Source organism: Leptodactylus fuscus, chromosome 2 (assembly GCF_031893055.1).
Source record: "Leptodactylus fuscus isolate aLepFus1 chromosome 2, aLepFus1.hap2, whole genome shotgun sequence".
NCBI classification, from domain to species: domain Eukaryota; kingdom Metazoa; phylum Chordata; class Amphibia; order Anura; family Leptodactylidae; genus Leptodactylus; species Leptodactylus fuscus.
This window is the reverse complement of record NC_134266.1, coordinates 272,730,514-272,758,512: the sequence shown is the minus strand read 5'-3', so window position 1 is coordinate 272,758,512 and position 27,999 is coordinate 272,730,514. Positions and strand designations below refer to the sequence as shown.

The following is a 27,999-nucleotide window of genomic DNA, read 5'->3' as shown; positions in this document are numbered from 1 at the left end:
TGCGGTCCTCAATGCCTTCCAATGGCTGGGAGATGCCTATAGGAGCGGCTGTAGCCCGGCGGTCTCATGACTGAGGTGACATTTCCTATTGTTATTACCATCGGCCTCACCTACCAGCACTAGAGCGGCCGTGGAGGTGTTGCCCAACCAATCAGAGCGCTGCTTTCATTTTGTGCCGGTTGAGACCTGGTTCCTATGGACAACGCCTCCTTATAATTCCCAGCCTTGGATTGATGGGATGTATTCTGATTATGGGATGGATTTTACTTACAAATCAATATGGCGGCTGTCGTCATTCTATCATTGGCTCCTGGAGGTTCTCGGAACCGTCCATGTTGCGTCCATGTCTTGTTATGACCAGCCCTGGACAGCAGGCTCCGGCTTCCTGATAAATCAGACGCACGCCATATTGGAAACCTGCGCCAGTCTGGAGTTACTATAGGTTTCCTATATAAGTCACCCCAGAAAGCAGGCGTGTTATAAGAGATGTGTCAGGCCGAGGCGCGGACATTCACCCATATTAGGGGGGGAGGCGCGGGTCAGGCAGGCGGCGAACAGTAGGCACGAGAACGGGCGCCAAACGTCCACCTCAATATCTTCCCTCTATTCCAGTTTTTCTAGTATAGAAAGAAAATTGTGTTTTCATACATTCTCTTCTTCATCCTCTTCTCGTTCCTCTTAGGGTTTGTTCAGACTGAGGTTTTTTTTTTTGCAGGCTGAATTTCTCTTTGAAAAACCATTGAAATCAATGGGAGGTGGAAAAACTGCGTCCAAAGCCGCCAGCATTACTATAAGTTGAAGTTTGCAGGCTGATACAGTGTGCGGAGCGAAAAGAAGGCGACAAAAATGTGTCATGTAGAAAAAAAATGTTTCCCAATTCCTGAAGCAGATATCTTCAGCCTGCAAAAAAACCGTGTGTGAACAAACCCTTATTCTACTTCATTGTTTTCAACATCTCCTCCTTGTCCACCTTCCTCTTCTTATTTTTCATTGTCTTTCTCTTCTCGCTCATTGTTATTTTTGTCTTCTGGTTTCTTATCTTCCTCCTTGTCTTTGTTCGGTGCTTTGTGCTGCTTGTCTTCCTCCTCCTCTTGTTCATAGGTTCCTTCTTCTCTTCCTATTCATGGTCTCCTTTTCTTTGTTCATTCTCCTCTTCTCCTTTCTACTCTTCTAGTTCATTGCTATCATCTCTTCCTTCTCCTCCTCTTGGTCATTGTCTCCCTCTTCTTTTATCTGCTTATTTTTTACCTCTTTGTTATCCTTTCTTCTACAGTCTCTTCTTCTTGTCAGTTTTCTTTGGCCCCATTCACACGAGGCCGCGTATTTTGGTCCTGATTTTGACACGTCAGAATAGGACCAAAATGTGACAGTCGCGGCTTCCCGTTCTGGAGAAGGCCCAAATGAATGGGCCTAGTCTGGAGGGTGCTGTCGCAAGGCAGACATCAGGGCAGAATTAGCCACAGAATCCGCCTGAAGAAATGGCAGCTCGCTATTTTTTTCCATGACCGGGAACATACCGCTCACAGAAAAAAGGAAGCTAACGGTCTGCATAGACTTCTATTGTGAGGGGGGTGGAGTCTGACATGGATTCAGCGGGCCAAATCGCCCCCTCTTGCCCTGTGTGTGGTGTAAGGTTTTTGCAGTGCAGTTTCCTATGCAGCTCAAAAACAAACACTATGATAGAGATAACACACAAAACTGCGTTCAGGTTTCCATTTGGGAAGTACTTGGGGACCCTCCAAATGGAAACCTGTACTCATTAAAAAGCAGTTACCTGGGAAAGACGCAGACTCTATAGACTGTAATGTCCGTTTGGTTTCCACTCGGTTTCTGCATGAAACATGCGGAGAGAAAAGTCCTGCAAGTAGGAAATGAAATGGACCTCACTATAGTCTGTGGGGTCCGTGGGTTTTCTTAGGTAACTGCTTTTTTATGCGTATAGGTTTCCATTCAGAGGGTCCCCAAACGGAAACCCAAACGCAGATTTGTTTTTACTTTTTGTTCATTGTCCTCCTCTTGTTTATTGTCTTCCTCTTACCCTGCTTCTTCGTTGTCTTCCTTTTTCTTATTCTTCCTATTATGTGTTTCTCTCATTCTCCTTGCCCATTGGCTTCTTATTTTTATGATCTCCCTTCTTCTCTTCTTGTTTATTGTCTTCTTCTTATTTTTCCTTTTTATTATCCTTGTCCTGTTTCTTCGTTGTCCCCTCCTCTTTACTTCTTGCCCCTCTTCTTGTTCAATGTTTTGCTCTTCTTCTTCTTCTTCCTTACTGCCTTTCTTCTTTTCTTGTTTATTGCTTCCTACTTCTTTTTCATCATCTTCCTTTTCTTATTGTCTTCCTTCTATTCTCCTTGTCCCATTGTCTTTCTCCTGTTCTCTCTGTTCATTGTTTTCTTCTTATTCTGTTTATGGTCTCCCTCTTCTTGCTTACTGCCTTCCTCTTCTTCATTGTCTTCATTTTCTCATTGTTCATTGGTTTCTTGTTTATGTTTTTTTTTCTTGTTCATAGTCTTCTTTTTCCTAATTCTCTTCTTTTGGTCTTCCTTCTATTTTACTTGTTCATTGTCTTCCTGCTATTTTTCTTATTTATGGTCTTCCTCTTCTTTACTGTCTTCTTCCTCTTCTTGTTCATTGTCTTCCTCTTCTTCTTGTTTGTTATGTTCCTGCACTGCTTGTTTATTGTCTTCCTCCTTTTCTCATTTTTTATTTATCGTATTTCTTCTCTTCATTATTTTTTTCCCACTTCTCTTCTTGATCTTCTCCTTTTATGTTCATTATCTTCCTGTTTCTTCCTTCCTACTCCTCTTACTTATGGTCTTCTTTCTGCCCCGCTTCTTGTTCACTGTTTTCCTCCTATTATTTGTTTTCCTCTTCTTTTTCTTCTCCGTTTCTTGTTCCTTGTCTCCTTTTTTTCTTTCTCTTCTTCTAGTCTATAGTAAAAAAAATCTCGGAGCAGAGTCTTATCCAAGTGTTCTTCAGACAATATTTCCTTGATGTGGCCATGCATAGTGATATTTTTCGGTATTTGCTCCTGAGTCAGCCATGTTATAATTTACTGTTCTCTTCATTTATGTTATTGCAGTTCTGGGATCACCACTTTTTTGATGGTCGGTGTCCATCACAGGATCCTGAGCCTTCTCCATGACCGATTCGCTGAGGATGAAGACGGGCAATGATGAGATGACCAAGAGGATATTAAATGTCACCCTGGAGATCATCTACCTGCTGACCGGAGAGGTGAGGAACTCTGTGAGTTTAGGTCACATTGACATGATTTTGGGGAGCCCTCGGTGCATTTTTCTTGTCGTTTCCTTATCTCCATCTTAGTTTCTCATTCATTAGGATTATGGACCAGTGAAGAAGTCCATCCAGCCTTTGACAGCCAGCAGCGCCCCCTGTGTTTTAGGAGGACGGATCAAGACTCTGAACCCCACAGTGTTGCCTTCACCTCACTCACTGCCACAGGAGAGACCCCAAGAGAAGAAGATCCTGGACCTGACCAACAAGATCATACAGCTGCTGACCGGAGAGGTGAGGACGGTGGGTCATTATACACAGGGGTTGTGCGTCTAAAGAGTGACGAGCGACTCGTTGTGTTGTCAGGTTCCTTTACGGTGTCGGGACATCTCTGTTTATCTGACTGTGGAGGAGTGGGAGTATATAGAAAGACACAAGGATCTGTACAAGGACGCCATGATGGAGACTCAGCTGCCTGTCCCAACACTGGGTATAAAATATAATTAAAATACACGTCTTCTGGTAAATATGGTATATATTGTAGTCAGTCACTGTCTGTGTCCACCGCAGCTGGGTCCAGTAAGAGAAACCGAACCAAGAGACTTCCCCGACCAGAAGATCCACAAGAATCTACAGAAGAAAGTGAAAGCGTCCTTCAAGATGATCAGGTAGGTGGAGATAAGAAGTGTCTCTATATGTCCTGTGGGTATCTTAAAGGAGTATTCTGCTCACAAGCAGTTTTCATTGCCTATTGGTGAGGGTCCAACCGCTGGAGGACCTTAAAGTTTAAGTGAAGTCTTTGGTCAATATTAAAGATATATACATTTTCACTGGACATCGGAGGCTATATTCCTAAAGGAACACTCCAGGCAAATATAATACACATTGTTATGTCTACCGCAGGACCTGAGGGGAGGAGCCTGACCTAAACATTCAGAGACTGCCAAAAACATTAGCCATGCTACCCCTTAGGCCGCGCACTAGGCATTGGTGAAAGACCTGGCTGTTGGACAAACCCTTTAATTACATCTAAAACTTCTAAATGGTCATAAACAATGAAGCCTCGTGTACCAAAACCCTGACTGGACCTAAAAAGAATGGGAATAGGTTTGTGATAACATGTACTATAGTCTGTATCACTGCTCTGTTTAGGCCGGAAGCTTAAAAATTATCAAAGTTGAGGTTATGGAGACGGATGAGGAAGAAAAGCACAAGGAGGAGAAACCTACACCTATAAGCCCAGGTGAGCCCTAAATCTGTACGATCTCTATAGGCCTACTATTAGGGTAACCTGTATACATATCACTATCACACCAGGCATGTATATCCAAAGTAATGTATACAGTCACTGTTTGTTTTTTACAGACAGGTCACGTAAGAGAAAAACAACAGAGAGACGTCCCAGAGCGGGCGCGCAGGAACCTACAGAGGAGAGTAACAGCGTCCAACTGGATCCTCAGGTAGATGGGGATCAGGAGGAATCCACCAGATCTGTGGACCAGTTATTATATCGAGTATCTAAATATCTAACACTACTAAACGGTTACAGTCCATGACGATCCCGTGTATCACGATATTGTCTTCTTTCTAGGATGGAAGCTTAAAAATTATCAAAGTTGAACTTGTGGAGACGGAAGTATGGAGGGATGAGCCGTGTACTCAGGAGACCCCTACAGATATCAGCCCAGGTGAGTGATGTCCATTAGGATGGGCGCAGATCAGAAAATAGGGCGGTCAGATACAAGCAGATGGTTAGGGCTGGCGGCAAGATTCATAGGTCAGGTTCAAGTAGGTGGTCAGGGCAGTTGGCAAGGTTTAACGGGATTCTACCATTGAAATCAATTTTTTCTTGTTGACTTGTAGGAATAGCCTTAAGTAATGTTATTCTCCTCCTACCTTTAGATGTCTTCTCCGCGCCACTGTTCGGTAGAAATCCCGATTTTCTTCGGTATGCAAATGAGTTCTCTCGCAGCACTGGGGGCGTCCCCAATGCTGCGAGAGAACTCTCCAGCGCCGCCTCCATCTTCTTCAGGAACGGCCTCTTCACATACCTTAAAGGGATCCTATCAATGGATACCCTTTTTTTCTAACGTCGGAATAGCCTTAAGAAAGGCTATTCTTCTCCTACCTTTAGCTGTCTTCTCCGCACCGTCGTTCTGTAGAAATCTGGGTTTTCTTCAGTATGTAAATGGTTCTCTCGCAGCACTGGGGGCGTCCCCAATGGTGTGAGAGAAATCTCCAGCGCTGCCTCCATCTTCTTCTGGAACGCACTCTCCTTGTGTCTTCTTCCAGCGCTGGCAGTCAAACTTCTAGGCCTCGGGCAGAGCCAACTGCGCATGCCTGCGGCCACAAGAAAAATGGCCGCTTACACAGTATGTAGGTGGCCATTTTCTTGTGGCCTGTGGGAATGCGCAGTCAGCTCTGCCCAAGGCCTAGTCGTTTGACCGCCAGCGCTGGAAGAAGACGTGTGAAGAGGACACTGCTGAAGAAGATGTAGGCGGCGCTGTAGAGTTCTCTCGCAGCATGGGTCAGGTCAAGTAACGGGCACACCTAAAGTGAGCCCAGCAAGTTGGAACCTTGTAGCTCAAGTGCAGGGCATGGGACCAAGCAGACGTACATAGACTATGGCCAGCAGGGATTGTACGGGACACAAATGCATGCACTGGCCCTTTATGGGACCAAGAGAGACAGTGCAGGCACTCTAAGGGTCAGTTCACACGTGAAAACCGCCTAGCTTATTTGTGCGAGGTAAAAAACCTCGGGGAGTTTTTTTGACGCTGTTTTTTGCATTCCACGCGGTTTTTGATGAGGTTTTTGACGCGGTTTTCGCTAGCGGTTTTCGCTAGGTTTTTTTTTCCTATATGTGCTATAGAAACTGCAGGCGAAAACCGCGCGGTTTTTTGCAAAAAACCGCGCGGTTTTCGCCTCCCATTCACTTCTATGCAATTCTTCAGGCGTTTTCCGCCTGAAGAAAGGTCATGTCGCTTCTTCAGGCGGAAAACGCTAGGAGGAAAAAAAAAGCTAGTGGTTTACATAGACCACCATGTTAAAGGAGAGGTTTTTGAAGCGAATTCCGCTGTCAAAAACCTCCCTTTTGCCCACGTGTGAACTAGCCCTAAGAGCAACAGGGTGAAGGCAGGAGCGTCATTCCTTAGGATTTTGCCACCTCCAAGGCACACACATCACAGAATCACTTACCGTTGTCACTCTCCGTCTTGCAGGTCCAGCGTCGTCCACTTTGGATAACTTATTTTCCTGCACCGAATGTGGTAAATCTTTTACCCATAAATCAAAGCTCAGCAGACACAAAAGGACTCACACGGGTGAAACGCCATTTTCATGCCCTGACTGTGGAAAATGCTTTAAACATAAAACCTCTCTCGTCGACCACCAGCGAATCCACACCGGAGAGAAGCCGTTCTCCTGTTCATACTGCGGTCAGAAATTTGCCCATAGGTCCATCGTCATCGACCACGAGAGGACTCACACGGGCTTCAAGCCCTTCTCTTGTTCCTTTTGCGGCCAGAGCTTCACCATGAGATCCACCTACGTTAACCACTTGAGGATCCACACGGGGGAGAAGCCATTTTCTTGCTCCGATTGCGGTAAATGCTTTACGCAGAAATCCGCACTCGACAAACATCGCTTCCTACACACCGGCGAAAGGCCGTTCTCGTGCACCGAGTGCGGGAAGAGCTTTTCGAGAAGATCGCTTCTTGTAGAACATGAGAGGACTCACACGGGGGAGAGGCCGTTTTCATGTTCTGAATGCGGCAAATCCTTCGCTCATAAATCAACCCTTTCGGCACATAAGATAAGTCACTCGGGGCTGAAGATGTTCTCGTGTTCTCAATGCAACAAATCCTTCACTACCAAGAAAGGGCTTGTGAGACATTGGCAAATCCATGCGGGACATAAGTAATGCTCCTGAACCCGAGGTCCCATCCAAGATGGTGCTTGTGGTTGTATCCAGGAAGCAGTTTAGGTCCATCACAACGCTTATGTCTTCAAGGAAGATCTAAGGTGGCTTCACCATCCTGCAGCAGAGACTCTCTTACTTCGGAAGATCTCCACTATGGTTCAAACCAAGATGGAGTCCTTGCACTGCACAGACATTGCAGAAGTAGTAAGAGTCTGATAACCAAGACTCCCACAGATCAGTTGCTTGAAGAGGCCTGGTGAGCACTACAGCATCTTCATTGAATACTAAGCACAGCGCCACACCTATCATAGTGGTTGTGTTTAAAATTGCAGCTCAGATCCATTCACTGCTGCCCCTGTACCATGTGACTAATGAATGGGATGTCATCGGCACAGGGAAGAGCTGCATCCTCTCCAAACAGCTGATCCCTAGGGGTCCAGGATTTGGACCACCACTGATCACATATTAATGACCTATCCTAGGGATAAAGCTTCAATATATAAGTCCTGTAACACCCCTTTAAGACTTCAGTGTCCGTGTAATGGCTTGTATTCCAGACTTCCAGGTAGTAGCTGTCAGCCATCTTGGATTTTGTTGGGCTGTATTGTCCAGACCGTCCCCCTGTAAGATCTCCCTGGCAGTCAGTCAGTCAGTCTCAGTCCAAAAACCCTCCTACTGCCACAACACTCGCATCGTACAGACAGACTTGACTGAGTCCTAGGGTGTGTAATATAATCTCATGTCCCCATCCAAAAGTTGGAGGTGTCTGCAGACTAAATAAAGAGTGTAGGTAATTCTGGTACATTGTCCGTAGTGTCACGTGGGATGATTTGCCGCCTCCATATAGATGAGGACACTATGGCGCAGGACATGAGCTGAAGGTGCGGACAGTCCCCGGAACACAGATTTAGTAGACAGGGGCACATTAAGGAAAAGGCGACATGTTTCAGCCTTCACACCAGGCTGGGGCCAAGTGAGGAGGGGGTAGGGCCGCCATGGCCTGACACATTTAAAGGGACACTCCAGTATTTTTTTCCTCATTGTATTGTCTGAAGGACCACCCCCTAATAGTAATAGTTGTCTACTGGGTTATCAATCCCCTCTATGGCAGTTCCGGTATGGTGGGATGATATTGTGGCGCACATTTAGTACAGGACCCTTTCATCTTGCCAAACGTGCGCCACAACATCCATTCTGCACCACATTGTGTGACTGTAAGCGTGGCGGGGACGCCTCAGGCGACAGATTTATTATAACTCATATCATACGACTTCTCAGGTGTGTTATACAGGATGTCTATGTAGATCTCCATTGTGGGGAAGGGACGTCCGACTGATTTATGAAGACACCAGAGAAGTGATCCTCACCGATCCCCCAGATCTCCTGGTTTCCCTGCTGGTCTCTCCTTTCTGTTCCCTTTCCCACCTGTTATACCTCAGAGTTACTTGTTTGTCCTATTCCAGCTGGCTGGCGCTGCCTCATTGCATTGGGTTGCAGTCACCCAGCATGGGTATATAACAACTCCCCCCCCCCCCCCCCCCCATGGCAGGATGATGCCTAAGTATACAGATTATGCCCTGTAGAGTACTGGACACTACAACACTCTGCTACACCAACCATAAGCAGCTCAGTGACTCCTTTACAATCAGTGTGAACATTACACTAGGCCTCAGCAGTGCTGCACCATCTGTCGTCAGCCATCAATCCTTCCCTGTAATGATAATAAAATGACTGCCTGTGCCCTGTTTACTATGAGACGACTCTTCTGACCTCGCACCAGTCTAAACAGCAAAGCTGAAAACTGAACATTGGCGCAGGGGGTGACGGTGACCGCTTCAGCGTTTCCTATATAGGTTTATGGTGACAGCAATTTTTTTGTTATTTTCTGCTGCTGACATAAAATATTCTGCAGCAGGGAGAGAGAACACAAACTTATTGCATATGTTGTCATGTTTGGATTTGAGGACCCCAGTGCTGCAACCGTAACCAGTGAGCCACTGTGCTGCCAATAATGGATCCAGGAGAGCCCAACACGTCTGCTGCAACCCATCAATGGCCTCAGCGGTTGGGTCAGGGCCGTTTTAACACATTGGTGAGCCCTGTGCAAAGGTTTCATACCTGACCTGTACAAATTCTAATGGCCCCCATATATTATAACGCCCCTTAGTGGCTAATGTTTCCCTAGTTGGCCCCATAATGTCATGTTACAGGTTTCCCACACATTATCATGTCCCCCACCCCTCTGGTTGCCCCCACAATGCCATGTAGCCCTCATGTCATGTCCCCCTCAGGTTGCCCCCACAGTATCATGTCCCCCACCCCTCAGATCTCCTCCATTCACTCCTCTCTGGTCCCGGAGTCTTCAAGGAGCAACAAGCGCGATGTAAGTGACATCACTACACCGCTCCTCCTCCCAGGACACCAGGAGCACAGACAGTGGCTGGGTGGTGAAGAAGGGAGTGGATGACTCCCTACTTCATTACTGCCTGCAGCTCATTGGTCTCCTCCGGACGCTAATGAGTTGGGGCAGCGCGCACCCTATAGCCTGGACAGTGGGACAGAAAATGAAGGACTGTCCTGCTGTGCTAAGGGGGCCCCCGCTACCATAGGGCCCGGATATCTGAGACAGCTGGATAACTGCTCTTTCTCATTTTTGTACACCTCCTGCAGTTTTGACATAGGTAGTCGGGTGCCTGGGTGTCAGAGAAGGTATAAGCGGCTCACAAGGGCTTCTGTCTTCTAGGCTACAAGGCCTCCATTACAAACAGCGATCACCTGATCTAGGATACAGGAGGGGGTAGATAATGACAATGCAACGTGCACGTGCGGGGTCCATGCTAGAATGGGACAGACAGGACATGTATGACATCTGCGTGCTGCCGTGTCCAGGCCGTAAACTTCTGCTGCCCAGTTTGTATATAGAGCGGATTCCCAGGGGACGTCACATGGACAGGACTGCAGCCATGATTGGTGTTGGAAGTTTCTGTTCTTCATGGGGAACCGATCTACTTAAAAAAGCGGTTACCCACAGAACCAATAGCCTATAATGGGGTCCTGCCCGGAATGGGGGACAGAATCCCCAAATGCAGATGTGGATCCAACCCTCGTGGTTTATATGGCCGTGCAGCGGCTCCCGTCATCCGCCACCGTATATACCGTATCCGCCACCGCTTCTCCGAATAGACCAATGGCCACGTCAGCTGCCGCCTCATTTATCGCTATAGGACTACATAGATATCTCTACAGCGCCACTTTGGTCAGTGAGTTGTCAGTGGTATTGCAGCTCACCGCTCCGTCACCTCAATTGAACTGAGCTGCAATACCATAGACAAGCTGTGGGCAGAGGAGGCGCTGTAAGAGCAGCCATATGAGTCTAAGGTTGGATGAAGACGCCGGTCCGTCAGGTCCAGCCTGAGGAAGACAAAAATCTCCATTGGATACCAGTTACCCCATGTCAGGGGAAAAAAAATCCCTCGAGAGTCCAAATCCGTCAATCACGTCACAAGAGGACTGTCCGGGCCCCTATAAGAGCTGCAGCCATGGCTATGAGGCCCAGCAGCCGCCGCTACCGCCCCCTAGAGCCCCCTCACCACACTGCCGCCTCCACAACGTGTCTGAGTTTACATTTCTGCCTCCAAACAAAGCAGCCGCCCCCGGATTGGCTGAAAGCCGTCACGTGCTCTCCGTGCCCCACGTGACCTCACTCTCATCCTTCCGATCGGGAGCGGCCGCGACGGTGAAGGGATACAGCGGCGGCCATTTTGTTGTAGTCCGCCGAGATAAACGTCCTCGTTCATTGTAACGGATGAATTATACAAGCTCGTCCTTCGCACGTCGATTCCATAGCGACATTTCATTCCTTAACGCCGATTGATTTGCCTGCAGTTACAGTAAAAGCCTACGGGTGAGGAGACCGGCGCCATTTTCCTGTAGCCTGACATATTGTTTGTACTGTAATGGTGAGGTGAGAGCGACAATCACGTGACTGCAGCTCCCAGATACCTTTGCGGTACCAAATGTGTCTCGTTTGATACTTGGAGGTGCTGCCCTGAGCTGAAGCTTCCTGTGGTAATGGATCTGCTCCTCCTAGAACTACTACAACCTCCAGCCTCCGCATTCACTACCATTGCACTGCTTTCCCATATGACTGCGATTTTATCCACGTTTATTTGCCGTTTGTTTTCTATTATTGCAGATTCGCCGCCGTCGTCGTCGCCGCCGCCGTGTCCTTTCATGATCGGTGACCACCACAAGAAGCTCGCCATGACCGATCAGCTGAGGATGAAGATGGACGATGGCGATGAGACGACCCAGAGGATACTGGACGTCACCCTGGAGATCATCTACCTGCTGACCGAGGAGGTGAGGCGATCTTGACTTTTCCGGATCGATTTTGAAATCCGATTTCCGATCATTTTTCATTCGAACCCGATCTCGATCCCAATGCAAGTAAGTCAATGGGATTTTTTTACGTCACGTCTCCCCGCCCTGTGCCCGCCCACACTCTCCTAAGTCACAAGCCCCGCCTTCTTCTTAGCTCTTTAACACTAACCTGGGAGGCGGGGGCAGCGAGGCGAAGAAGAACATGAACACCGGGCACCGGACCAGACATCTCTGCAGGTAAGTAGCTACTAGAGATGTTAGCTAGTCTCCCATTAGAATGAATGGAGGCAGCCGGCGCGCAGGGGGTTAAGGCTGTGTGCCGGCTGCTTCCATTCATTCCTATGGAACCGCAGCGGAGCCTTCACACTGAGTATACACTCTGCTCAGAATGAACGGAGCGTATACTCAGTGTGAAGGCTAACATTGTTAGCTTTTCCCACAATACTTGGCCAGTAGCAAAGCATTGTGGGAAATAATCACCGATCTCGATCCCACCTAAAATAATCGTGTTCGGAATTCCGATCGCGATCGTGAAATTTTCTCGATTGCTGATCGGAATTTGATCTTTTCCGAACAAGATCGCTCAACCCTAGTCACGTGACATCATAGATATGATCTGGCTTCTGGGAAATCTGATCACGTGATGTCACTCATTGCTATTAATACTACATTATACATTATGTAATCCCGGGATCCCGCACAGATCAGCTGATCCGATGGGGAGCGCGTGCAGGCTCTCGTATTTAAAGGGATTCTATCATTAAAATGCATATTTTCTGGGTATCACGTCGGAATAGCCTTAAGAAAGTCTATTCTTCTCCTACCTTTAGATGTCTTCTCCGCGCCGCCGTTCGGTAGAAATCTCGGTTTTCGTCGGTATGCAAATGAGTTCTCTCGCAGCACTGGGGGCGGGCCTTAGCGCTGAAACAGAACAGGGTGCATCCCCAATGCTGCGAGAGAACTCTCCAGTGCCACCTCCATCTTCCTTTGGCCTCTCTTCGCGCAACTGCACATGCTCACCGGCGACAAGAAAATGGCCGCTTACAATACTGTGTACTGTGTAAGCGGCCATTTTCTTGTGGCCAGCGGGCATTCGCTGTTGGCTTTGCCCAAGGCCTAGAAGTTTGACCCCCAGCGCCGGAAGAGAGGCCGATCCAGAAGAAGATGGAGGTGGAGCTGAAGATTTTTTTTGCAGCATTGGTGACGCCCACAGTGCTGTTTGAGCGCTGAGGACCGCCCCCAGTGCTGCAAGAGAACTCATTGGCATACCGATGAATGTCGGGATTTCTACGGAACGGCGGCGCGGAGAAGACCTCTATAGGTAGAAGAAGAATAGCTTTTCTTAAGGCTACTTCTATGTGGTACCCAGAAAAAATGCATTTTAATGATAGGATCCCTTTAAAGGGGTTGTCCTATTATGGACCCTTCCTCCCTATCCACTAGACAAGGTCCAATTTCTTGATTCCCAGTGATCAGGGGGATGGAGAACTGAAAGTCTTCCTAAAACCTCTTTATGAATGGGGCGCCAGCGTGCCTGTGTGACCGATGCGTTCACTGCTATGGGGCTACCCCTGGTCATTGGTTTGGGTGGCTCACCGCTCATTTTCTCCAAACCTTGGACCTCTTGGGTCAAAATGCAGGGATTCTCGAGTCTGCTGCGGCCAATTACTGACCTCAGCGTCATTACTGGGCACTCGTTCCCACTCGAGTGATTGGGGCTGAGCTGTAATACCAAGCACATACACTATGCAATGGATGGCGCTGTGCTTGGTACATACAGAAAAGGCTGCAGCCTCTTCATACAGACGGTCAGCCGGGGTGTCGGACGTCTGCCAGTGTTTAATTGATGAGGTTAGATCATAAATTAGTCAGTTGGTCAAAGAAGTGACCGACATAAAAATTTGGCTCCTCTCCCATTGCATGCTGGGACTTTCACATGTAGACACAACCTAACTTGATAGACACAGGTAAGAGATTCTGTGAATTTTATTATGACATCACTTATTTATATTAGCCACTGACGGATGTGACGAGACGTGGTGCATTCTGGGAATATGACGTCAAATAATGTCACTTATTATGAATAAGTTAGAGACATGACCAGAGCACTGAGGGGTTCTGGGAGTTTTGTCTCATGTCTTCATTCAAAGTATAGGGGCGGTCTTTGTGGTCAGCTTTAATGTCTTTGTCTCCGTCTTCCTTCCTATATCCTTGATTAGGAGTATGGACCCCTGAAGAAGCCATTCCAGCATAGAGAGCAGGACAGGAGCAGGAGCCCCACAGGGGTGACCTCGTATAACTCAGAGAGAAGCCAGAAGAAGAAGAAGATCCTGGACCTGACGAACAAGATCATCGAGCTGCTGACAGAAGAGGTGAGGAAAGGGGCTCATTATACCTAATGTCACGTCTTACAGCCTAAGCCTGGCCTTGTCTAACATATCCTGTATTATACTCCAGAGCTGCGCTCACTATTCTGCTGGTACAGTCACTGTGTACATACATTACATTACTTATCCTGTATTATATTCCAGAGCTGCGCTCACTATTCTGCTGGTACAGTCACTGTGTACATACATTACATTACTTATCCTGTATTATACTCCAGAGCTGCGCTCACTATTCTGCTGGTACAGTCACTGTGTACATACATTACATTACTTATCCTGTATTATACCCCAGAGCTGCGCTCACTATTCTGCTGGTACAGTCACTGTGTACATACATTACATTACTTATCCTGTATTATACTCCAGAGCTGCGCTTACTATTCTGCTGGTGCAGTCACTGTGTACATACATTACATTACTTATCCTGTATTATACTCCAGAGCTGCGCTCACTATTCTTCTGGTGCAGTCACTGTGTACATACATTACATTACTTATCCTGTATTATACTCCAGAGCTGCGCTCACTATTCTTCTGGTGCAGTCACTGTGTACATACATTACATTACTTATCCTGTATTATATTCCAGAGCTGCGCTCACTATTCTGCTGCTGGTAATGTATATAAATAATAACTCCACCAGCAGAATAGTGAGCGCAGCTCTGGAGTATAATACAGGATAAGTAATGTAATGTATGTACACAGTGACTGCAGCAGCAGAATAGTGAGCGCAGCTCTGGAGTATAATACAGGATAAGAAATGTAATGTATGTACACAGTGACTGTACCAGCAGAATAGTGAGCGCAGCTCTGGAGTATAATACAGAATAAGTAATGTAATGTATGTACACAGTGACTGCACCAGCAGAATAGTGAGCGCAGCTCTGGAGTATAATACAGGATAAGTAATGTAATGTATGTACACAGTGACTGTACCAGCAGAATAGTGAGCGCAGCTCTGGAGTATAATACAGGATAAGTAATGTAATGTATGTACACAGTGACTGTACCAGCAGAATAGTGAGCGCAGCTCTGGAGTATAATACAGGATAAGTAATGTATGTACACAGTGACTGTACCAGCAGAATAGTGAGCGCAGCTCTTGAGTGTAATACAGGATAAGTAATGTAAAGTATGTACACAGTGACTGCACCAGCAGAATAGTGAGCGCAGCTCTGTAGTATAATACAGGATAAGTAATGTAATGTATGTACACAGTGACTGTACCAGCAGAATAGTGAGCGCAGCTCTGGAGTATAATACAGGATAAGTAATGTAATGTATGTACACAATGACTGCACCAGCAGAATAGTGAGCGCAGCTCTGGAGTATAATACAGGATAAGTAATGTAATGTATGTACACAGTGACTGTACCAGCAGAATAGTGAGTGCAGCTCTGGAGTATAATACAGGATAAGTAATGTAATGTATGTACACAGTGACTGTACCAGCAGAATAGTGAGCGCAGCTCTGGAGTATAATACAGGATAAGTCATGTAATGTATGTACACAGTGACTGCACCAGCAGAATAGTGAGCCCAGCTCTGGAGTATAATACAGGATAAGTAATGTAATGTATGTACACAGTGACTGTACCAGCAGAATAGTGAGCGCAGCTCTGGAGTATAATACAGGATAAGTAATGTAATGTATGTACACAGTGACTGTACCAGCAGAATAGTGAGCGCAGCTCTGGAGTATAATACAGGATAAGTAATGTAATGTATGTACACAGTGACTGTACCAGCAGAATAGTGAGCGCAGCTCTGGAGTATAATACAGGATAAGTAATGTAATGTATGTACACAGTGACTGTACCAGCAGAATAGTGAGCGCAGCTCTGGAGTGTAATACAGGATGTAACTGGGGGTGAGAACAAGGATGATACGCATCTCTTGTATGTTTCAGGTTCCTGTAAGGTGTCAGGAGTCAAAGTATTTAGAAGGACACAAGACTATATGGGGATGTCATGATGGAGACTCGGCCTCCCCTTCTGGCACCTGATAGGAGATATATCTAGATAGCAGGTCCTGTGTCCTTTCTATATAAGGTATTCAGTCACTGTCTGTGTCTTCAGATGTGTCCTGTAAGAATTACACATCACAGACACGTACCTGACCGGACGATCCACAGATAGATACAGGTGTAAGTCACTGCACCGCACAGGATGATCTGGTAGATGAGGAGGATTCTGTACTGACCTGAGTGTTCTCAGAGACAGGCTGTTTGCTACGGATTTGCGCTGCAGAAAGTTTCACCTCTTTGATTTAGCATTTAAGGGAGTGGAGATGAAAAAAATGAGGCGTCCATTCATTTTATGAGTGACAACGTAATTGATCATTTACATAACTCTGCTCTGTATAGGAGGACGAAAGTATAAAAATTATCAAAGTAGAACCTGAAGAGACCTGGGGGTGCAAGGAGGAGACCGTTACATGTGTCTATCCAGGTGAGTGATGGCCTCTACATACACAAAAATGAAACCTAAAAGCAATGGCAGAATCGTATTTTTTTATCCACTTCACTCCAAAAATGATTGTTTTACATGTTATCAGTACATTGTATGGAACATTAAGGATCACCATTAGAAATTAGAACTTGTCCTGCAAAAAATAAGACCTCCCATGAAAAATATGTTTGGGACTTGTTTTTTGCAGGACAAGTTGTAATTTCTAATGGTGATCCATAATGTTCCATACAATGTACTGATATGTGGAGAACGGAAAAACAAGTTGTTATGGGAAAATACAGTCCAAAACTCAGATGGACAAGGTTAATTCCGGAAAACCAGGTTTCACTAGAAAATATGGTCAGCGCACCCAGGACCCTGCACCTCACAGCAGAGTCAAGCCTCTGAACTTGTTCACCAAGTCTCTCTGCGAATCTAAACTTAGAAGTCAAGCAGGGAGGAACGTAGGAGCAGGAACGTAGTCAGGAAACAAGGCCAGGTGTCAGATACAAACGGCGAACAGGAACGAGTACAAACAGCTATCCACCAGGAATACTGAATAGCCAGCAGTGAGGGAAAGATGGAAGTGGACTAATAAAGACTCGGAAAGACAGACAAGCAGTTCTTAAAGGGGAACACAAACAGAAAGTGTTAAGAAAAGACTGGCAGCTGTAGAGGTCATCCAGACAGTGGGAAGTCAGACAAATATGTGTATATATAACAATTCTATTCTATATACTAAACTAGTGCACAATATCCATATAACATCTATAGATACTGTGTATCTACAAACATGCACTGCCATGATGGCGTCAGGACACAGTCTCTCCACCTCCATAATGCTGTGCAGGAGCCTTAGTAATCCCCTGCCAGAACCCTGCCCATGCACACACTAGCCATCTAGTAAAATAGGCGGGTCCTGAGACCAGTCCTAGGGGGTAATATGTCTCCTGGTGGAGAAGGTTCATACGGGTGAGTCCTGCGGGTCACATGCCCTATGCCCGTGCTCTTTATACTCGTACAGTCTATACAATGTCTTCCGTCACTTTCTGTCTCCTACGCAGATGAGTCTGGTGAGACAATCACATTAGAGAGACATCCCAGTTCGGAAAATTCACCGGAGCCTACAGAGGAAAGTCCCAGTGTCCTGCAGGATTACCAGGTACATGGAGACATTAGTAGAAGACTTCATGAAGGTTTGGCCATTTTCTGAATATCTATGTAAATTTACGTAAACCTGCGCCATAGGGCACACATGAATAATATATCACTTGCCTCTATTCGCCATTGTCCTCTTTTTCCTAAGCGCCATCCCTTGTTTTGCGTACATCCTTCTCCTCTGACGGTTCTACGCCCTGGTCCTATCATGGCGGTTGTTTGAGGGCCATGTGAGAAGCCAGTCCATCAGTGTCCACCACAGTAAATCAATGGAGGTCTCTGATGGACAGGCTGATCACATGATCCTTCATGATGGAACTGGAGCGCGGCGCCGTCAGAGGAGGGGGCTGACACTTGGCAAAGGAGGCTAGTGCAACACTGTGGCCATTAAGTAGCAGTTACCAGGGTCATGAACTGATATTATAGGATGTGAAGAGACTGTACATGACTCTGGGATGGCTTAACCTACAGTCCACGTAACTCTGCTCTGTTTAGGACGGAAGCTTAAAGGTTATCAAAGTCAAAACGGAAGAGCTTGACGTTTGGGGGGACGAGCCGAACGTGGAGGAGACCACTACATGTATCTATGCAGGTGAGTGATGGCCGCCAGTAAACCTCACATTTAGGGCCGCGTTGCTTTTCTGCAACCTTACAGACCTGTTTAATGGGTCAGTGAACAATGTATTATTCATATGGTATATCCCGTGCGTCTTCTACAGATGGGTCCAGTAATAGAAACAGGTCAAAGAGACGTCCCTGGCAAAATGATGGAGCGGAGTCTACAGAGGGAAGTCTCAGCGTCCTGCAGGATTGTCAGGTAGAGGGGGATGAGGATTGTTAGTGTTATTTGTATACTCATACTAACCTGTTCCCACTCCATGTCGTACATGTATAGGGGGTAGGTGCTTAGCACACCATGCTATCAATACGGCACAGTAATGGTTCCCATCTGAGCCGGCCCCATCAGCTGCGGGTGTAGTAACATGTAGCGCCCCGGATCAGGGCATAGCGCCAATTCCAGGCATTTAACCCTTAGATGTTTCAGTCCATATCAATGGCTGCCTCTCTCATGAGCCTTTTAAATAGTCTTAATTCCCTACAGGGACTATAGGGAGAAAAACATTTTTGAACTTTTTCCAAGCCCCCCCCCCCCCCCCGTTTAGATCATTTGTCCGATACACTGTTAGTTAACCCTTTCCCGCCGATTGCATTTTTTGATTTTCGTTTTTGACTCCCCTCCTAAACCCCATAACTTTTTTATTTCTCCGCTCCCAGAGCCATATGAGGTCTTAATCTTGGCGGGACAAATTTTTCTTCCTGATGCCACCATTAATTATTCTATATAATGTACTGGGAAGCAGGAAAAAAAAATCAGAATGGGGTGAATTTGAAGAAAAAATGCATTTCTGCAACTTTCTTAGGGGCTTTGGTTTTACGGTGTTCACTATGCAGCCAACATGACCTGTCCCCTGTATTCTGTGTTTTGGTACGGTTCCAGGGATACCAAATTTATATGGTTTTATTTACATTTTAACCCCTTAAAAAAAATCCAAAACTGTGTTAAAAATTTTTTTTTTTCTAAAGTCGCCATATTCCGACAGCCGTAACTTTTTTATACGTCCGTGTACAGGGATGTGTAGGGCGTCTTTTTTTGAGGGGCCGGGTGTACTTTTTAGTTTTACCATTTTTGGGAAATGTTATTGCTTTGATCACTTTTCATTCAAATTTTTATCAGAATCCAAACTGTGAAAAAACGGCGGTTTGGCACTTTTGACTATTTTTCCCGCTACGGCGTTTACCGAACAGGAAAAATATTTTTATAGATTTGTAGAGCGGGCGATTTCGGAGAGAACCGGCCAACTCCCTAAATCTTGTTACGTGGGAGCCGAATTGGAAGAAGTATTGACTGGGACGGTGAGCGCAACTCAGATGGGCCCTATTACCACCAGATCTCTGCTGTATAATATAGTGGCGCGATGTAAGATTTGTATTCTGTTCATCTCTACTCAGGATGGAAGCATAAGAAGTGTCAAAGTGGAAACTGAAGGGGCAGAAGCGTGGGGGACTCAGCAGCGTAGGAGAAGGAAGAAATCTGCAAATGTCTGCACTGGTGAGTGATGACCTCATGGAAAGTCAGGGATCATTTCAGGCCTAGTACACGGCCACCCCCTGCTTACTGTTCCAGTGGCGAGGACTGGTGGGTGAGGACCTGGTCTGGCCACTACACAGAACAGCGCTGTCTGCTTCCTGCTCCATTCTCTGCATATCACTTGCTGAGAACTGCTAATGGATGGGGGTACAGGAGGTCGGACCCCCACTTGTCAGATATGGATGACCTGTTCTTAGGGTAGGTCATCAGTACTTTTTAGCCTGAAAAGCCCCTTTAAGTCATTCTGGAAGTAGATGGTGATGTGAATGCATCTGCCTATAGTCAGGAGGGGAAGAATCTCGCAGTAGTGCAGCCTCAGGCCTTTCTATAGCCATATAGAAGTTAATGGTTTTCATGTTTTTAATAATTGGAAACTTTTCTATATGTATAGAAAAAATGTGAAAGGCTGCAGCTCCCATGACAACACTTCTTGTCCTCAGCCCTGGCTTTATTCAGCCTTACATTGTATGAGTTTTACAGGGGTCGTGTCAAGTCACCGGTCAGGCAGGCTGCGGCTTTCCCCTGCAAAGTCAGCTGTTAGTCAGGGCCAGGACCAGCAAGAAGCCCCTTAAATAGTGGCCGGGTTCAGAAGGGAGATTGTCATCATGGGGACGGCAGAGCAGACCGGAGTATTATCATACAGAATGGTCATCAGAATTGCTATCCTCTACAGTTTGATAAAAAAACAAGATCATGTGACAGTTATGTGCTGCCCAAATGAGAAGGAGGAGACGTGGAGGGGGAGAGTAGGGAAGACAAAAGTGCTGGGAAGAGTAGGAGACAGATGGGGTAAAGACCACAAAAGAGGTGCCCAAGGGAGGAGACATAGGAGCCTGGAGGAGACAGAGGGCCCCAAAGACTGGGGAAGAGGGGCCTGAGAGATGGAGACAGAGAGGCCTAAAGACTGGGGAAGAGGGGCCTGAGAGATGGAGACAGAGAGGCCTAAAGACTGGGGAATAGGGGCCTGAGAGATGGAGACAGAAGGGTCCAAAGAATGGGGAAGAGGGGCCTAAGAGATGGAGACAGAGAGGCCTAAAGACTGGGGAAGAGGGGCCTGAGAGATGGAGACAGAGAGGCCTAAAGACTGGGAAAGAGGGGCCTGAGAGATGGAGACAGGGGGCCTAAAGACTGGGAAATAGGGGCCCGAGAGATGGAGGCAGAGGGGTCCAAAGAATGGGGAAGAGGGGCCTGAGAGATGGAGACAGAGAGGCCTAAAGACTGGGGAAGAGGGGCCCGAGAGATGGAGATAGAGAGGCCTAAAGACTGGGGAAGAGGGGACTGAGAGATGGAGACAGAGGGCCCCAAAGACTGGGGAAGAGGGGACTGAGAGATGGAGACAGAGGGCCCCAAAGACTGGGGAAGAGGGGCCTGAGAGATGGAGACAGAGGGGCCTAAAGACTGGGGAAGAGGGGCCTGAGAGATGGAGACAGAGGAACCTAAAGACTGGGGAAGAGGGGCCTGAGAGATGAAGACAGAGGAACCTAAAGACTGGGGAAGAGGGGCCTGAGAGATGGAGACAGAGGAACCTAAAGACTGGGGAAGAGGGGCCTGAGAGATGGAGACAGAGGGGCCTAAAGACTGGGGAAGAGGGGCCTGAGAGATGAAGACAGAGGAACCTAAATACTTGGGAAGAGGGGCCTGAGAGATGGAGACAGAGGAACCTAAAGACTGGGGAAGAGGGGCCTGAGAGATGGAGACAGAGGGGCCTAAAGACTGGGGAAGAGGGGCCTGAGAGATGGAGACAGAGGGACCTAAAGACTGGGGAAGAGGGGCCTGAGAGATGGAGACAGAGGGGCCTAAAGACTGGGAAAGAGGGGCCTGAGAGATGGAGACAGAGGGACCTAAAGACTGGGGAAGAGGGGCCTGAGAGATGGAGACAGAGGAACCTAAAGACTGGGGAAGAGGGGCCTGAGAGATGGAGACAGAGGAACCTAAAGACTTGGGAAGAGGGGCCTGAGAGATGAAGACAGAGGAACCTAAAGACTTGGGAAGAGGGGCCTGAGAGATGGAGACAGAGGGGCCTAAAGACTGGGAAAGAGGGGCCTGAGAGATGGAGACAGAGGGGCTCAAAGACTGGGGAAGAGGGGCCTGAGAGATGGAGACAGAGGGGCCTAAAGACTGGGAAAGAGGGGCCTGAGAGATGGAGACAGAGGGGCTCAAAGACTGGGAAAGAGGGGCCTGAGAGATGGAGACAGAGAAACCTAAAGACTGGGGAAGAGGGGCCTGAGAGATGGAGACAGAGGAGTCCAAAGACTGGGATATAGGGGCCTGAGAGATGGAGACAGAGGAGTCCAAAGACTGGGAAAGAGGGGCCTGAGAGATGGAGACAGAGGAACCTAAAGACTGGGGAAGAGGGGCCTGAGAGATGGAGACAGAGGGGCCTAAAGACTGGGGAAGAGGGGCCTGAGAGATGGAGACAGAGGGGCCTAAAGACTGGGGAAGAGGGGCCTGAGGGATGGAGACAGAGGGGCCTAAAGACTGGGAAAGAGGGGCCCAAGAGATGGAGACAGAGGGGCCCAAAGACTGGGGAAGAGGGGCCTGAGGGATGGAGACAGAGGGGTCCAAAGAATGGGGAAGAGGGGCCTGAGAGATGGAGACAGAGGGGCCTAAAGACTGGGGAAGAGGGGCCCGAGAAATGGAGACAGAGGGGCCTAAAGACTGGGAAAGAGGGGCCTAAAGACTGGGGAAGAGGGGCCTGAGAGATTGAGACAGAGGGGCCTAAAGACTGGGAAAGAGGGGCCCGAGAGATGGAGACAGAGGGGTCCAAAGACTGGGATATAGGGTCCTGAGAGATGGAGACAGAGGGGCCTAAAGACTGGGACAAAGGGGCCCAAGAGGAGGAGATGGATGAATCCAAAGACTGGTATATAGGGTCCAGAGGGATGGAGACAGAGGGGCCCAAACAGTGCGGCAAAGGGCCCAGAGAGGAGATGGAAGGGCCCAAAGACTGGGATATAGGGTCATGAGACATGAAGACAGAGGGACCCAATGACTGGGGCAAAGGGGCCCAAAAGGAGGAGATGCAGTAAACCAAAGACTGGTATATAAGGGGCAGAGGGTCTTAAAGACTGGGATAGAGGGGCCCAAGAGGAGGATACAGATGGTCTCAATAATTGGAACAGAGGGAAGCTATCATGTTTATGGAAAGGCGTGGGGGTCAGGAGGACTAGCTGTCAGTCATCCATGTACAGCCTCCTTAATCCTTTGCAGTTTGGATTCTTTCATCCTCATGGCCACTTTTGTTTCAAACCCCCCACCCCCCTAAAACCATCAAAATGCGTAAACACTGACTTCCTTCTCTGTCTACCTTACAGTTTCAGGGAAGACCATTTACAGTAATATATATTCATGCGCTGACTGCGGCAAAGGCTTCCCCTTTAAGTCAAAGCTGATCCGCCACATGCGGACTCACACGGGCGAGGCGCCATATTCCTGCCCTGACTGCGGAAAATGTTTCAAACATAAAACCTCGCTCGTCGACCACCAGCGAATCCACACCGGAGAGAAGCCGTTCTCCTGTTCATACTGCGGACAGAAATTTGCCCACAGGTCCACCGTCCTGGACCACGAGCGGACTCACACGGGCAGCAAGCCCTTCTCATGTTCCGAATGCAGCCAGAGCTTCACCATGAGATCCACCTACGTTAACCACATGCGGCTCCACACGGGGGAGAAGCCATTTTCCTGCTCCGATTGCGGTAAATGCTTTGCACAGAAATCGGCACACGACAAGCACCGATACCTTCACACCGGAGAGAAGCCGTTCCCGTGTGCCGAGTGCGGGAAAACTTTTTCGGGGAGGTCGCTCCTCGCCGAACACGAGAGGACTCATACCGGGGAGCGTCCGTTTGCGTGTTCAGAATGCGGTAAATCGTTTTCGCACAGGTCGACCCTCACCACACATAAGTTGACTCACACGGGGCTGAAGATGTTCTCCTGCTCTCACTGCGACAAGTCCTTCACCACCAAAAAGGCTCTTGCGAGACATTGGCCAACCCACGGGGTGCAGAAGTAATAGACGTGTTATAAATATGGTGACAACTGGAACGGAGATGGGGCGCAGGTCGTGCACAACCTATGGACAGGCGTGAGGTCCTTTCTAGAAGAAGGCAGCCATGTTTTTGTAATGATGGACATCCCCTTTAAGTCTCGGCACCACGACAGATACTGTTAGTTTGGGGCAACGTTGGATAATTCCGTAATAGTCGTAAACCCTTCCAAAAATAGGGCCTATTGTCACCTTGTACCCATGATGCCCCAGCAACGTGGTTGGGTAACTCTTCACACCCTAGGACGGGCATTATCAGTGACATCCAACCAAAAATCTGCGTAACTGTGCGGTTCCTCCTCAAGGTTCCTCTTGTTCATTCTCAAGGCTACTTGTTTTCCAAAACAGGAAGTCCGCCACCGTATTGGCTCTTAAAGGGCTACATTTTCCGTCACCCAGACATTGAGGGAGCCTCCTTTAAATCTGGTTGGCTGATAGTCTCTATTGGACATCCTTGCTTGAATTGAGCGTAACCAAATGCCAGAGAAGGGCCAGCCTGCCCCGAACCGTCGTCTTTGGTTATAGCCTACACGGCTGCCAGCAGGAGGAGTAGCCCAGCACGTGAAAGCGATGGCAACACATGAGGGTTTGTAATATAGAACAGCAGCAGTGTTATTACTCTCTAACCTTTTGGATTACGGTATTATTTATCTTGTTGGTGGTACTTGAGGGCGTGTAGACTTTTTCAAACTCCCCCCCCCCCCCCTGTTCTTTATTTTTGCATTTTTTGAACAAGTATAAAAGCGGATAGACAGGTAGGTCTGTACTCGGTGGAAGCGAGAACTGCAGTAGAACATACCAAAAATAGGTGAAGGGGGAGACTGTCCCAAATTACCCTGGATTTCATTAAAAAAAAAAAAAACCTTCATATTTGAGTCTTATCAGACTCCCGGTACCTGCACGGTTGTTCAGTGAAACCAGGGACGTACACCGCAGCTCCACTGCACATGAGTCAGGATCTGGTGCACGCGCACTGAAGAAATGTGTCAGCGCGAGGAGTACAGCGGCAGGGAGAGTATAAATCCATGGAACAGATTATACTGTGTGGGGGTCACTGTGCAGCAGATTATACTGTGAGGGGGCCACTGTGTAGCTGATTGTACTGTGCGAGGGCCACTGTGCAGCATATTATACTGTGTGGGGGCCACTGTGTAGCTGATTGTACTGTGCGAGGGCCACTGTGTAGCTGATTGTACTGTGTGGGGCCACTGTGGAGCAGATTGTACTGTGTGGGGGCCACTGTGGAGCAGATTATACTGTGTGGGGGCCACTGTGGAGCAGATTGTACTGTGTGGGGGCCACTGTGGAGCAGATTATACTGTGTGGGGGCCACTGTGGAGCAGATTATACTGTGTGGGGGCCACTGTGGAGCAGATTATACTGTGTGGGGGCCACTGTGGAGCAGATTGTACTGTGTGGGGGCCACTGTGGAGCAGATTATACTGTGTGGGGGCCACTGTGGAGCAGATTATACTGTGTGGAGGCCACTGTGGAGCAGATTATACTGTGTGGGGGCCACTGTGGAGCTGATTGTACTGTGTGGGGGCCACTGTGGAGCTGATTGTACTGTGCGGGGGCCACTGTGGAGCAGATTGTACTGTGTGGGGGTCACTGTGGAGCATATTATACTGTGTGGGGGCCACTGTGGAGCTGATTGTATTGTGCGGGGGCCACTGTGGAGCTGATTGTACTGTGCGGGGGCCACTGTGGAGCATATGATACTGTGCGGGGGCCACTGTGGAGCAGATTATACTGTGTGGGGGCCACAGTGGAGCTGATTGTACTGTGCAGGGGCCACTGTGCAGCAGATTATACTGTGTGGGGGCCACTGTGGAGCTGATTGTATTGTGCGGGGGCCACTGTGGAGCTGATTGTACTGTGTGGGGGCCACTGTGCAGCAGATTATACTGTGTGGGGGCCACTGTGGAGCAGATCGGACTGTGTGGGGGTCACTGTGAAGCAGATTGGACTGTGTGGGGGTCACTGTGGAGCAGAAAGCTCTATAAAGCCCCATTCATATGACCATATTTTGCAGGTCTGTAATTGTGTGCAATTGTGGATCCGCACAGTATTAAGGTTAAATTGCCATGTTGGCACTTTGTGATAATTTATTGGGTTTTGGGTTGCAGTTTGGGCACTCTGTCTCTAAAAGGTTCGCCATCACTGTCCTATGGTGATCATAGAGAATATTACACAAGCCAGGGTCAAAAATTAGAAGAGTAACCCACGGGCCATCAGTCCAAGTCTGCCTTGAAATGAAGTGCTCTGATGTGTATTAAATAATAAGAGAAGCAAGTCTGCAAATAGACTTGATCAAAAATACCCTACTGTTTGTGTATACAGCTCCAATGCAGATTTCCAGTATGTGCCTATAGTTACAGATTATAAGAAAGCCAGACTGGAGTAAGATGTGACGGCAGGATCAGACTACACATGGGTTGGTTGTAGTCTGTAACCATAGACACATGTAGGTCTGCATAGTGTAATGTCAGTGGCCCTGAGCCACCAGTGACTCCCCCATGTAATGCTGGTGGCCCATGACCTAAGCATCTCCTCTCACTGCGGTGCACATACACACTGCAATCAGCTCTTAAAGGGCCAGTACATACACGTCCAAGCCTGTCCACAGCCCATGGGTTAATCCTAATGGTAATGACCTGGTGGTCGAGATCGTAGGGGGTTAAAGGGTAAAAATCAAGGGACCACTTAGACAATACCTTCAGGAATAGCAGCAAGTCACAGGTCAGTCCTCCAATGCTGCGTGACACATAAGAGCCATGTATACAATAAGAGGATTATTCGGGATATTTGTAAAGGGGATTGATTTCCTATTTTGTACATTAGAAGAATAAATAGATCATGTAAAAGTATGTATTCATGCCCTTTAATGTGGAAGGGGGAGGGGATTGTCCGAAATATAAAGTCTACAGTGTGATGGAGGCCAGGTCGCTGTAATATCAGAATTTGTGGTATATCAGAGATCATGTCTGCCGGAGTCTGAATCCAGAGATCACACGTCTGTATTGGCACTCCGCTGACGGAAGAGAAGAGAGTAACAATAAAAGCAAAATGGCTGCAAATCCCTCTGTGTGTCCTGGTTCTTTTTAAGAATGAGACTGTATCTATGTAGTCAGCTTACCTCATATACTGTATGTAGCGGCTTGGCTCTATCACTGTATCTATGTCATGCACTTGGTTCTATCACTGTATCTATATAGTAAGCTTAGTCCTTGTACTGTATATACATAATAGGTAAAAAATATGTAAATCTATTATCCAGGATGTAATTAGGAGAACAGTGCACTCTGTATGCCGCCCTCTAGAGAGCAGCCTCCTTATCGTGCATGACTCAGGTAATAAGCCTACTATCATGATGCAGATTTAATTGCCAAATTAGTATTTCTATTCCAAAAGGAACAGATTCCCAGCTATGGACAGCACTGTTTCGGTCTTTTGGACCTCCTCAGCGCTGTTTCGGTCTTTTGGACCTCCTCTAGTGCTGTTTCGGTCTTTTGGACCACACACTCTCCCTGATGTGTACGATTATCCCCTGACCCTGGTCTATAGTCTCACTCTGCCAAATCAGTATCCCTGCGCTATGCTGAGGAGGTCCAAAAGACCGAAACAGCGCTGTCCATAGCTGGGAATCTGTTCCTTTTGGAATAGAAATACTAATTTGGCAATTAAAACCGCATCATGATAGAAGGCTTATTAACTGAGTCATGCATGATGTTAAGGAGGCTGCCCTCTAGAGGGCGGCACACAGAGTCCTTGTACTGTATATATGTGGTAAACTTAGTTCTTGTCCTGTATCCATGTAGTAAGATTGGTTCTATCACTATCTATATAATAAGCTTGGTCCTTGTACTGTATCTATGTATAAGCCTTAGTCCTTGTACTGTATATACATAGTAAGCTTGGTTCTTGTACTGCATCTATGTAGGGAATATGCAAATCTGTCTCCCAAGATGTAAATAGGGAGACAGTGCCTCTGTTATGCTGCCCTCTATAGCAAGCACCCTGAACATCATGCCCAACTTTCCCAGAAGCCTTTACTGCATAATGTGGGATTTTTACCAAGTCCTCCCATGATCCCTTACAGTGGCTGTATATTATTATTATATGGCTGTATAAGTTTCCACCCACCTAATAGGTGGTCTCTCCCTAAGGAGTGACATTATTCCCATAATCTGGTCTCTCAGCCTCTCACTTCTACCAAGTCAGTTCTCTCTAGGCTGCGCTGACGAGGTCCAACCAGACCGAAAC

General features: G+C 47.5%; 1 protein-coding gene across 1 annotated transcript; it reads left to right on the top strand.

Annotated features, from left to right (window-relative positions):
• The first annotated feature begins 3 nt into the window (after window positions 1–3).
• On the top strand, window positions 4–24,939 carry LOC142196220 (uncharacterized). The gene is made up of 17 exons (XM_075266436.1): window positions 4–75; window positions 3,083–3,237; window positions 3,343–3,531; window positions 3,604–3,727; window positions 3,808–3,905; window positions 4,390–4,480; window positions 4,603–4,697; window positions 4,829–4,925; window positions 6,459–7,155; window positions 11,200–11,521; window positions 13,762–13,914; window positions 16,294–16,378; window positions 17,443–17,540; window positions 18,032–18,128; window positions 18,256–18,353; window positions 19,547–19,646; window positions 23,000–24,939. Exons 2-17 carry the CDS (start codon window positions 3,142–3,144, stop codon window positions 23,698–23,700), a joined length of 3,141 nt encoding a protein of 1,046 aa, XP_075122537.1. The 5' UTR covers window positions 4–75; window positions 3,083–3,141; the 3' UTR covers window positions 23,701–24,939.
• The last annotated feature ends 3,060 nt before the right edge of the window (window positions 24,940–27,999 follow it).

Coding starts and splice junctions, on each gene's coding strand:
- LOC142196220 (XM_075266436.1), top strand. CDS start 3,142: ATGACCGATTCGCTGAGGATGAAGACGGGCAATGATGAGATGACCAAG. Junction 3,532..3,603: donor TACAGCTGCTGACCGGAGAG/GTGAGGACGGTG, acceptor TTGTGTTGTCAG/GTTCCTTTACGGTGTCGGGA. Junction 18,354..19,546: donor GCGTCCTGCAGGATTGTCAG/GTAGAGGGGGAT, acceptor ATCTCTACTCAG/GATGGAAGCATAAGAAGTGT.